At 38.5% G+C, this 12,104-nt stretch overlaps 1 protein-coding gene across 6 annotated transcripts in view; it reads left to right on the forward strand.

Annotated features, from left to right (window-relative positions):
- Positions 1 to 12,104, forward strand: part of PPP4R4 (protein phosphatase 4 regulatory subunit 4) — a 110,221-nt gene that overhangs the window by 49,695 nt on the left and 48,422 nt on the right. For 5 of the 6 annotated variants that reach the window (XM_040478137.1, XM_040478139.1, XM_040478135.1 and 2 more), the window contains 4 exons: positions 4,978 to 5,125; positions 5,627 to 5,700; positions 8,245 to 8,351; positions 9,168 to 9,275. In XM_040478137.1, the coding sequence (XP_040334071.1) occupies positions 4,978 to 5,125; positions 5,627 to 5,700; positions 8,245 to 8,351; positions 9,168 to 9,275 (437 nt within the window). Of the gene's footprint in view, positions 1 to 1,688; positions 1,792 to 4,977; positions 5,126 to 5,626; positions 5,701 to 8,244; positions 8,352 to 9,167; positions 9,276 to 12,104 lie in introns of all 6 variants that reach the window. The other variant, XM_040478140.1, reaches the window with a different exon arrangement.

The raw sequence follows: 12,104 nt of genomic DNA on the forward strand, positions 1-12,104 counted from the left end.
TGACTCTAACATATTATATGTCAAAATGACTGGGCGGAGTAGTCTAATTAGAAGCTCAGTTTCGGGGCACCTGGGTGGCGCAGTCGGTTAAGCATCCGACTTCAGCCAGGTCACGATCTCGCGGTCCGTGGGTTCGAGCCCCGCGTCGGGCTCTGGGCTGATGGCTCAGAGCCTGGAGCCTGTTTCTGATTCTGTGTCTCCCTCTCTCTCTGCCCCTCCCCCGTTCATGCTCTGTCTCTCTCTGTCCCAAAAATAAATAAACGTTGAAAAAAAAAAATTAAAAAAAAAATAATAAAAAAAAAAAAGAAGCTCAGTTTCAAAACCATTGTCTTGAAATGTATTTATTTGTTTGGTGTTGTCATGGTTTTGTTTTGTTTTGTTTTTTTAAATTTTTTTAACGTTTATTTTTGAGACAGAGAGAGACAGAGCATGAATGGGGGAGGGTCAGAGAGAGGGAGACACAGAATCTGAAACAGGCTCCAGGCTCTGAGCTGTCAGCACAGAGCCCGATGCGGGGCTCAAACTCACGGACTGCGAGATCATGACCTGAGCCGAAGTCGGCCGCTTAACTGACTGAGCCACCCAGGCGCCCCGGTGTTGTCATGATTTTGCATGGAAGGACACTTCATTGCACATCTACAGTAGTGGTATGATAGTTACCACTGGTATTTCCTTTATGGAAAGAGATCTTTGGGATATTGTTATGTGTACCTCCTCATGAACCTTGCTAATCACTGAAACACAGATTTAAAGAAGGATAAAAGACATCCCTTTTGTTCCTGTTCCTGTTGTCTCCACTTTATTTTCCCCCTTTCCCTCTCGGATTTTGACTTTCAGGATTCCCAACCAGTTCTCCTTTATTTTAGTGTAGAGCCTGGCGGTCAGTGATAGGGGAAACAAATGAGGTGTAGTGAATTGTTAAAGGTATCTGAGTTGGTATGTTCCAGTTATTCACACTTAACTCAGCTTTAAAGTCTTATAAACGTCACCATTTTTATAGTGAAAAGAGCTGCTTACCGCTACTGTTAGTCACTGAAAATTGTCACGGTTGTGACCCTCAGAACCCCAGATAATTTATGTGTCCTAGGTCTTCAATGTTTTAATATTTAAATCCCTATTATTTAACTTCCAAATGATCAGTGATAGTCTCTCTAAAAATCTACAAAGATACTTGTAATTTTAGTTCTCCTTTACCTTTAGCCAGCGCCATTTGTGGTAAATATGTTTACCAGTTTAATTCAGTAAGTTGAGTTTCCAAATGTGTGAATCCAAAATATTTTGTTCTTTTGGAATAAGCCAGTGATTTGTGTAATGCTTCTCTGTGTTGTATATAATAAAGAGCAATATCTTTTGAGGTATACCATGTGGGCTTACTGGAGACAGAGCAGTTTCCCTCTAGGCCAGGACCGTAACATGTCGTACAAAACGCTTTCTCGTACCGTTGATGCTAACCAAAGAGAGGACTAAAGTTCATGCTAACTTGAGCAGAGAAGTGTCTAGTACGTTTTCCTTCCTTAAGCGGGAATAGTTTTTTAAACTTGGAAATGTACCATTAACTCGTTTATAAAATGTCTCATTTCATTTTTGAGGAATTCAAGTTGGAATGCCAGCCATACAGTAGTATATATAAGAGGAACGTAACCGCCAGTAAGGCATGCACTTAAGCAATAGAGGAATTTACTTTTCAGTGTCTTCCAAGGTCCATGAGGATGCACACTTATTTACGCAGAGAGTATGGATCTCACTATGTTTGTCCAGAGGGTGTGACTCTGTGGAGGAGAACACTTACTGGTAAGTATCAAATGCTTGTTGTATTGTGTTTCAGAAAAATATGCTTAGCAGTCAGTTGATTTTTAGCAGTGATAAAATCTCTTAGTCTGTGCTGGTTTCTTAACAGTGGACAGTCCCAGATGTTGAAGTCAGCACAACAAGAGAAACACCCAAATCCTGATAAGACTTGAGGATTTTTCGAAAATTAAATGCAAAATAGTTGGGGCAAATGTTGCTGCGGGAGTCAAGACTAAGTAATACAGTAAGAAGATAACGAAGTTGGAGAGCTTCCCGCGTTCTTCTTTTGCATAAAGTTTGCATACGTACAAAACCCAAGACTCTAATGACTTTAAGAGGGGGCAGGATGACATCTCTTGGAACTTAAAACAGCAGACTCGTGTGAACCGGAATGAACGCGGTGGCCCTCACAGTACATGTTGATATTCCCTTGCAAAGTAGTTTCTGTTGCTAAATAAAAGCCGTGCGTTCTGAAACCTGTAAGTGATGTATACCAGCCACGTCAGACCTCGTAAGAGTGTTTTCCAAATCCAAAATAGGTAGTGTGGAACACGTGTTTGTTTTGGAAACAGTAAAACGAGGGGATATGGGAGGGCTGATTTCCGAGACCAGTCGCTGCTTTTGCTTTACGCCTTATCATTCCTTCTCTTATTCTTTTAGCCAAGAACTCTTAAGATATATAAGCGACTATTGGCCGCGGAAACTTGTGAAATAACATTCGTGTGCGTGACACAAAAGTTTGAACGTACTGTAGGTTTCCTGGGAATTAACCGCTTAAACGTTTTGCCACCGTGAAGCCGCTGCCAGATTCCCACACTACCACATGAGGGTTCGGGATTGATTTGAGCCGATGGATGGGATGATGAATGGAAGCGCAGAGTCCATGAGGAAGAGTTGAGTACTTAGCCTGGCATCAGGCAGACAAGGAAGGGTTAAGCCTCACAGGTGCCGATCGCTAGCTTGCTGGCCCTGAGCAGGATACTTGCCGACTCTGAGTTTCTCCTGCGGTAGGATGACATGTTATCTCCCAGGACGATTACTGGCCGTGGCCCCACCACGCGAATCGAGAAGGCTGGGTATTTGGTCTGCATCCTGGTTGCACAGATGCTGGGGGAGAAGATGGCAGGAACATCCCCTTATGGGCACGATGGAGGGTTGAGAATGCATTTCTAGTGATCTGTGTTCGCTTCGCCTTGTGTCTAACTCTGCCAATCCCTAATCTTTAGGACTCACCTCAGCATCTCTTGAAGTCATCCTTTAGGAGATGTGGAAAATGTGTGTGAAAGGACAGAGCGCCAAGAGCAGAAACTTTAGGTGAAAGGGTAAGGGATACTCAGTCATCTGGCAGTCGCTTCCTGAATGCCTGCTGTGTGCTAGGAGGTGGGCTGCAGTGGTGAGCGCAACAGCCAGAAACTCTTGCGGTCCTGCAGCTTGTATTCAGGTGTGGGAGACGGACCACAAGCATATGAGCATGTTGGACAGTGGAGGTGATAGACCTATAATATAAAGGAGGTGATGAGAGCTTGAGCGGGGGAGTGGCTCTCAGTATGAAATCAGGTCTTCAGGGAGGAGCTCCCTGGAAAGGTGATACTTGAATAGAGGCTCGAGAGAGATCAGGGAGCCAGTCATGTGGAAGTCTGGGAAAAGTGGGCAGTGGGAACAGATCTGGGAAGTCAGTGAAAGGACTGACTTTTGCTTTGAGTGGGATGGAAGCCACTGGGGAGTTTGAGCTGCTAAGTGACATGATCGGACTTGTGTTTTATAAGAATCTCTCAGGTTATTGTGTAGAGACTAGACAGTAGAGGTGCCATGATGGCATCCGGGACTAGTTAACAGGTTCCTGGGGTAACTCAGGCTGGAGGTGATGGTGGAAAGTGGTCAGACTCTGTGTCAGGATTGGTTGGCCATCTGTGGTGAGTGAGAGGCTGAGAGGGGCTAAGGGCCAGCCCCAGAGTTTTGGGCCGGCGACCAGAAGGGAAGAGTTGTCATTCACTGTTTGTGGAGATAAAGATGGGAGGAGGAACAGGTTTGGGGGAGAGGTCAGTTCAGATGTGGACAAGATGAGATTCCTATTAGGTGGCCTCGTGTAGAGGAGCCCCATGGATGGCCAGTGGTCATTACTTAAATGCCCAGTGTGCACAAGTTGGTAAGTCATGCAAGCTCTGTTTAAATGATTTAAATCTCTGAGAAGATGGTACTAGAATTCACATTTTCTAGATTAGGAAATAATACGGAAAGATCAATTTTCTTAAGGTCACAGATAGGAAACCTTGTTGTTCATATTTGTTCCACGTTATTCTACGAACTTCACTATGTTAGTTATAAAGTAGGCATTTAAGGGAAATTCCCATAATTGACATAACTGATTAAGCAGCAAAGTAATGCTTTTAGCTAACACACACACACACACACACACACACACACACACACACGAGCTCTCTCTCTCTCTCTCTCTCATAGAGAAGTAGAGGTAGTATCTTTGATGAGGTTTAAATGAAAGTTTGTTTTTGTTTTTTTTGTTTTTACTTTTTGATGTGTTGAAAATTAGTATCTCATGTAGTCTTTAACTTTGAACATACGTTACCATTTTTTTTAAGGAGTGGCTATGGATATAATTAATTTTTAGAAACATTCTTATATTTAAAAAATTCCTTCTTTTAAAAGCAGTTTACTTCATGGTAATTTATATTCTTGTCAGTTATCTAAAGGGGAAGACACATTTACACAATCTTAAGTGTGTTCCTTTTTTATAGTAGAATGTTTAATGTTTATTTTTTGAAATAGAAATACAGGGAATGAAAACCTTTGATCTTTGACATTCCTATTCTAGGTATGATGGTGAACTGTACAATGCAATGCAAAAATAGAAATTTAAATCTATCAAAAATCCCTATTCCATTATTAAAAGGTTTATATATATTTATAATTTTCATTTAAAAAAAACAATGGAATGTTATTTTGTGAGTGCCGACAACATTTAAGCTTTTTGGTGGTCTAATGAGTTAAACAGTAAGGAGCAGATTAATAATAGTTTTCTTAAAGTAATAAGAGGAAGTGCATATCCTTAAAGGTCATATATAGTTATTTTGTGGACTCTGACTGTGTTTGGTTTCTATGACCTTGGATTTTTAAAAATTAGAGTTTCCGATCTCGCCTCTGTGTAATAGCAAACTCTTTCTGATTACACAGGAAGTCCTGCATGTGGCGGGAGTGGAAATGCAGTTAACGGCTGCGGTGTCGTTCCGGACCATTCTACAGGAAGAATCAGTGTCAATTCATACATATGCCCACTCCTTCCTCCAAGTCATTCTGCTACATCTGGAGCACAGGGATGCAGGTCAGCAGCCTGGCTTGTTAGTTCTGTGCTTACTGTTTCCTGGAGGTGGCCGTAAGGCCTTTGGGATCTCGTTAGCCTGATGAGCATAAGTGAATGAGGCTATCCTGCCCAAGATTTGACCATGAGTATGACTAAAAATAGCCATGGCTGTTTCCTTACAAACCCCGCAAAGTTTAGGATCCTAGAAAGCTGAAGACGCATTAATTTATCTTATGATCTGTACTTACCTCTTAGAATTTTTGAATTTTACAATATGTTTGTGTTATTATTGTACAGCAAAAATGACACATTTTGGCTGAAGGGTATTCCCTCCCCCATATTATTTTTAAAGATATAAATGTTTTCTAGATGTTGGCTAAAGCAAAAAAGAAAATAGAGGAACTTCTTAAAATAGTAATAAAAATAATTATACCCCATTTTATTAAATAGTGCTGTCACTTGATGGCTGAGTTAAAACTAATTTGTGAGACTTTTTTTTTTCTTTTTCCTTGTGTCAATCAGGTGTCAGCAATGCATGGTTGGAAACTCTTCTCTCTGTAATAGAAGTATTGCCCAAAGAAACCCTAAAACATGAGGTAATGCAATACACACACACACACACACACACACACACACACACACACACACACATATTTTGGTAAGTGCTATTAAGTAAGTCACTCCAGGGGTTTTGTTTTTGTTTTTACTGAAAAGTGGTAGTATTTAAAAAAAAGAATAAGGTCATTTCCCACTCTGAAAGCAACACATGTTCATTATAGAAAGTATGAGCAGCACAGAAAATAATAGGAAGAAAAATCGTGGTTCTGTATTTAGCCAAAATCTGAAAAATCATTTCAGATTTTTTCCCTGTATATGTTTTTTGTTTGCCATATTCATAATCATGTTGAATTTATATGTGGTTGTTTTTCACTTAGGATTCTTTTCATATGTTAAACTCATTTGGTAGTAGCTACAAAATATTTTACTTGTTAAACATTTAAACCTGTTTTCAGTATTTTATTAATAAAATGAGGCATTAGTAAACATCTCTGTAGAGCTTTTTCTGTTTTTCAGATAATTGTCTTTAAAAAATTTTTTTTTTATGTTTGTTCTCGAGAGAGAGACAGAGCACGAACAGGGGAGGGGCAGAGAGGGGGGGCACGGAATCCAAAGCAGGCCCCAGGTTCCGAGCTGTCAGCACAGAGCCCGACGCAGGGCTCAAATTCATAAGCTGTGAGATCATGACCTGAGCCGAGGTAGGACACTTAACCGACTGAGCCACCCAGGCGCCCCTCAGATAATTTTCTTAACTGTAGCTTCCAAAAAAGTGGAATTATTGGGTCAGAGGGCATTCAGATTCTTAAGGCTCTTACTGCAATATGTGAAAATGCCTGTTTCTGGACTGTTCTCACCAATAGCATTCCAGTGTAATTTGATGAGCCAAAAAATGGGATTATATTTTAATTTGAATTTTTTTTGATTATTACGCTGTTAAATATTTTCTCATATGTTTATATCAGTTCTATTCTTTTGGAATTGTCTGGTCATATCATTTGATCACTATTTATATGTACTATTTTTCAAGGTTGCCAATCCTTTGTTATGTTTGTTGCAAATATTGTTACTAGTTTGCTTTTTAATTTTTAACATTATTTAATATGTTCTCATCTCAAAGTTCTAGTAAATTAAAATGGGAGAATAAGAAAGTTAGAAAGGAAATTTATTCTGTAATGAAATGATTTTTCACTCTTTGAACATCATCCTTAGATTCTTTTCAAATATGTCCTGGTTGAAAAAAGTAGCTCTCCGTTGAGGAAATGTCCTCTGTGTATTTCATGAAGTGTTTTCGTCCTTCCTTTGCCCTCGTACAATTTGCGGTCCTATCTCAGTGCCGAAACACTAGCTTGAAAGTGGGAAGATTTACCCCATTATGAGGATGTTTGTATACTTAGTGCCAAACATCTCGGTGATTAACAGATATTTAAACGTTGAACGTAATGTTGACATTTGTTGCTTCTAGTTTGTGAAGAGTGCTATGTAGTAGAATGCAGTTTTTACTCCCGAATGCCATATATTATTTTATGTGATGTTTACGATTTTAAGCATGCAGTTTATTTTGTTTCAGGTCTTTGAGTTTTAAATTATATGTATCATTATGCATTCAGCATTTCTGGCTTCTTTGTGGAGAGGAAAAAAACCAGTTGACCTTTTTATTAGAGTCATAGAGTTTCAGAACTTGGAGGGACCGTAGGGTGACAGTTTAATTTCCATTTTAAGTAGATGAGAAATCTTGGGATGAGAAATAAGAAACAGCAAGATTACTTGGACAGATTAAGAGCAGGGGCCAGAATCAGGATCTGATCTTCATAGTTCTTTATAATATGTCATGCTGTTGAGTTTTTGGGTGCCCGGCGTGTACGCAATACAATATCACACTTGGGTTATTGCCGATGTCAGAATTACTTAATAGAATCTATTTGAAGCTATAATGTTTTGTATCTCTTTAGGGTAAATATAAAAATTAATCTGTATGGAACAAAAATTTCAGGCTGTCTGGTAATTTGCTTATTTTTCTTTTGAAGATGTGCATTTCAGTAATTACACTTTATGTGCACACAGATCATTACAGAATTCATCATAAGCTTTAATTCAGGGCTTGTGTACCTGCTTGTTGTTGTTGTTTTTTTAATTTTTATTTTAACGTTTTTATTTATTTTTGAAAGAGAGAGACAGAGCATGAGCGGATGAGGGGCAGAGAGAGGGGGAGACAACAGAATCTGAAGCAGGCTCCAGGCTCTGAGCTGTCAGTACAGAGCCCGGTGCAGGGTTCCAACCCACAAACCATGAGATCATGACCTGAGCCGAGGTCCGACACTTGACTGACTAAGCCACCCAGGCTCCCAGCCCCCCCCTCCCCCCCCCGGCCTGGTTGTTTTTTAATTATGTAATTTATCATCATCTTCCCTTTAATAACGCAGAAGGTCAACAAGGTGATTCAGGTTATGAGACACCTCAAATTATAACTCAGGTTTCTTAAAAACACTTAGCATCTTAAAATATTCCTTGAGGAAAATAGCTGACATTAGTGGCAAGAATATATAAAACTTTGTGAATTTGTTCTCTAAATATTTTCTCTTTAGATTTTGAACCCACTTGTTTCCAAGGCACAACTTTCCCAAACTGTCCAGTCTCGTTTAGTTAGTTGTAAAATTTTAGGAAAAATGACCAACAAATTTGATGCCCATACGTGAGTATTTGTATATAATTTTTTTGTCTACTTTATTCAATTAAATCGATTTAAAATGTATGATGGTCGTGTGATTTACTATTATATTAGACTTACATTATGTTATTCCATACTACATACAAGTTTAGCTGTTTTAACTCTGTAGAATTCTTATAGTCTACCTAGTCTACTATTCAGATGCATTTCTTCTGATCTCATGGCTCTTCAAATCAACACGGTTAACTTTTTCTATTTCTCATCTTAGCCTTCTCTGTCACACACTGAGTGTAGTTTTGAGCATAAAATGGTATTATTCTATAGACGTCAAAAACTGTCCAACCGTACATAAAGATAAGACTTTCTGATTTCTTCCATTATTGTTAAAAATTCATTATTTTGGATAATTTCTCTTATTTTGAGGCTTTATGGGGAATGTTTATAATGTATATGCTCCTCTCTGCCCAGATGATAAATAACCAAGTGGAAAGATTGGAATGTTATATAATTATGGCACAGAATAAAATATAAAGTTGAAGAGTATCTCGGTAGATAGTTGCTAGATATTCCACTTGCCTGTGTAACCTTTTATCTTAGCTAAGATGTTTAATTGTGAATCCAAAATTAACCATTATTTTACAAAGATCCAATCATGTATATGATTTGCAAGTAACAGGAGATAACCTCCAAACTTTAATGACATGTGAAAATCCATTCTAGACTATAAAGCTTTATATTAAAATATGTTTGTTGTTAGGGTAAGCTAAGATTTTGATGATAACTGTTTGAAAATTTTAGTCTAAAATACCCACTTGCACGTTCCTTTCTTTGCCTTCTAAGCATTAAAAGAGAGATACTTCCCCTGGTAAAATCACTCTGTCAAGATGTGGAATATGAAGTTCGATCTTGTATGTGTCGGCAATTAGAGAACATAGCTCAGGGCATTGGGTAAGTATCATTTCAATTCCTTGTGTCATATACTTATTTCTGGATAGTCAGACAGGGATATGCTGTGCCTGTGTGTTCCATGAAAGCATGCTTGTTGAAGGGCTAAAATTTATATGAGCTTTAAAAATGATTGTAACAACAAGTACCTCCTGATGTGTCTGGATTAAAAGAGATTAGATTAAAGTGAAGTTGCTTAGCATTTACTTCATGTTAATTTCTTTCTTTCTCACCTTCACTGGCTTTAGTTAACATCCAGATACCTAGATCCGAGAAGGGAAAATGTCCCAATATAAACCACGCTTGGACTATTGCAGTAGCATTCCTTTGGGCGAACGACATATTATTGGGTCCTCTCAGATGGGCTTACTCAGTGGAAGTCTTTGTTTCCTGTACACCTTGGCATTTCCACTGTCTTTTCTTGCCTTTTGGTTGTGTGAGGTTCAGGAAGGAGATGCCTAGGGCTGATATTCTCCTCTTCGCCCATAAAAACTGATCTCATGTTAAGGTATGATATTAAAGGAAGTTTTATCTCAGAACCATCATGGGAAATAGTTTTTTTTTTTTTTTTAAAGGATCCTAAATTGATAGAAAAAACATTGAGACCTCTTATTTTTTAATAGAAGTTGCACTGTTTTCACCTGGTTCTTTGTTTCACAAGCAGGGACAATCAGGTTGTTGCCATTTGTATAGTTCTTAACAACAACAAAAAAATGGGGGCCAGTATTTAAGGCTTTGGGATGACTTCAGAATGTCATACAGATTCAGGTCCTCTGTCCTGTCCACCTTGCTGAATCGGAGGATTTAAGTGTTGTGTTAGAAGCTTAACAATGTAACAGAGTAATCCTTTCTCTAATTTTGATTTCAGAACTAGCTTCTTTCTGATAGATCTTCTTAGGCTAGGCTGACTCTGGATCATTGTGGACCATAAATAATTCAGTCTTGCCCAGTTCTGTGCTCCTTAATCACGATCAGAACCTACCAGGAGAATATATCATTGTCTTTTTGTATTCCATGTTTTGTCATCTGACATTTTGCCACTGTTAAAAACAGGCTGGTCAGATGTGTTCACATTTGCCTTCTGAAAATTAATATAGAATTATTGCTTAAGGATTCATTTACAAAAGCAAAGCTAGAATCTACCTACCTTGTTAACTTAGAATTCACTCAAAAAATTAATTTGCCTGATTAAATTCATTTAATTTTGAATTCTCATGTACTATTAGACTATAATCATAGGATTTTCATGGTGTCATGGCTAAAAACTACTATGATCTGATTCATATTTTTTATTCTCTCTTTGATAAATATATAAAACTAAAGAGACGTATACAGTTTTTTTCTTTTGGCATTGGAAATTAGGACTTTTGTTAAGCTCTGATAACCACCAACAGGAATTTTCTACACACAAGGCTAGGAGAAGCCCTGAGATGAGTGAAAGGAGGTGGGAAGAGATATTTCCGAGACTGCTGCTGATTTAAGAGAGAGGCTGCCCACTACTGTGCTGGGAGTTGTGGTCTAAGGCACTTGGGAACAGGAAGTATGGGAATAGGGCCCAAGAACAGTACAGACTTGGGTTTGTAGTTTTGTGTTTGTTGTGGCTGGCACGGGAGCAATTACTGACCACTTTAGTTTAATCAGAAATGAGCACCAGAAATTGTTCTTCATTTAATAAGATGATCAGGAAGAAAAATTAAGAGATTCTTGTCCAGCTGGGTTGTGCACTAGCTTGGGATCAAAGAGGACAGTTCTTAGAATAATCAGATCAATAGTGAATAGTATAACGAAGAGGTCGTGCACATGTGTTTGCAGGAAAACAACCGTATGGAATAGACCTCTCTTTATACAGGGATGACTAAAGAGAAAAAAGAAACAAATGTGGAATCTACAAAAAGATTCTTCAGTGTTGGAGGGGAAGAACATACAGTGCTCAGATAGGAAATAAAGAACATACTTTTGTAAATGAATTAAAATTTTTTTAACGTTTATTCATTTTTGAGAGACAGAGAGTGAGTGGGGAAGGGGCAGAGAGCGAGGGAGGCACAGAATCTGAAACGGGCTCCAGCACAGAGCCCGACGTGGGGCTTGAACTCACAAACTGCAAGATCGTGACCTGAGCCGAAGTCAGTCGCTTAACCGACTGAGCCACCCAGGTGCCCTGGAAGAATATACTTTTGAAGAAATTGATCAAATTTCTGGTGACATGACAAGTAAGATAACCTGAAAATGCCCCCATTATTAACGTATGACAAAATTTCAACATCCGTTCGTGATAAAAACTCTCAGGAAGCTAGGGGTGAAGGGGACTTCCTCAATCTGATACAGGAGGCATGTATGAGAAACCTACAGCTAACGTCATAATTAATGGTAGATATTGAATGCTTTTTCCTTAAGGTAAGAACAGGTCGAAGATAGTTTTTATCACTTCTGTTCAACACTGTATGGGATGTCCTAGCTATTGAAATAAGGCAAGAAAACAAAAATCTTAAAGGTCTAAAGATCTGAAAGGAAAAAGTAAAATGATTTCTACTTGTAGATGACAGAACGGTTTACATAGAAAAATCCTCAGTAATTTACAATGATTTCTACTTGTAGATGACATCACTGTTTACATAGAAAATCCTCAGTAATTTACAAAACCACTATTAGAACTAATTAATGGATTTAAAGATGTTTCAGGATACATACAAAAATAGATATGGATAAGTGGAACAGAAGAGAGTAACAGAAATAGACACACATATATATGTGGCCAATTGACTTTCAACAGAATGCCAAAGCAGTTCAAGGAGGAAAATCTCTTCAAAACACAGTACTGGGATAACTAGATAT

This window comes from Herpailurus yagouaroundi, unplaced genomic scaffold (assembly GCF_014898765.1).
Source record: "Herpailurus yagouaroundi ecotype Mexico unplaced genomic scaffold, PumYag 141, whole genome shotgun sequence".
Lineage (NCBI taxonomy): Eukaryota > Metazoa > Chordata > Mammalia > Carnivora > Felidae > Herpailurus > Herpailurus yagouaroundi.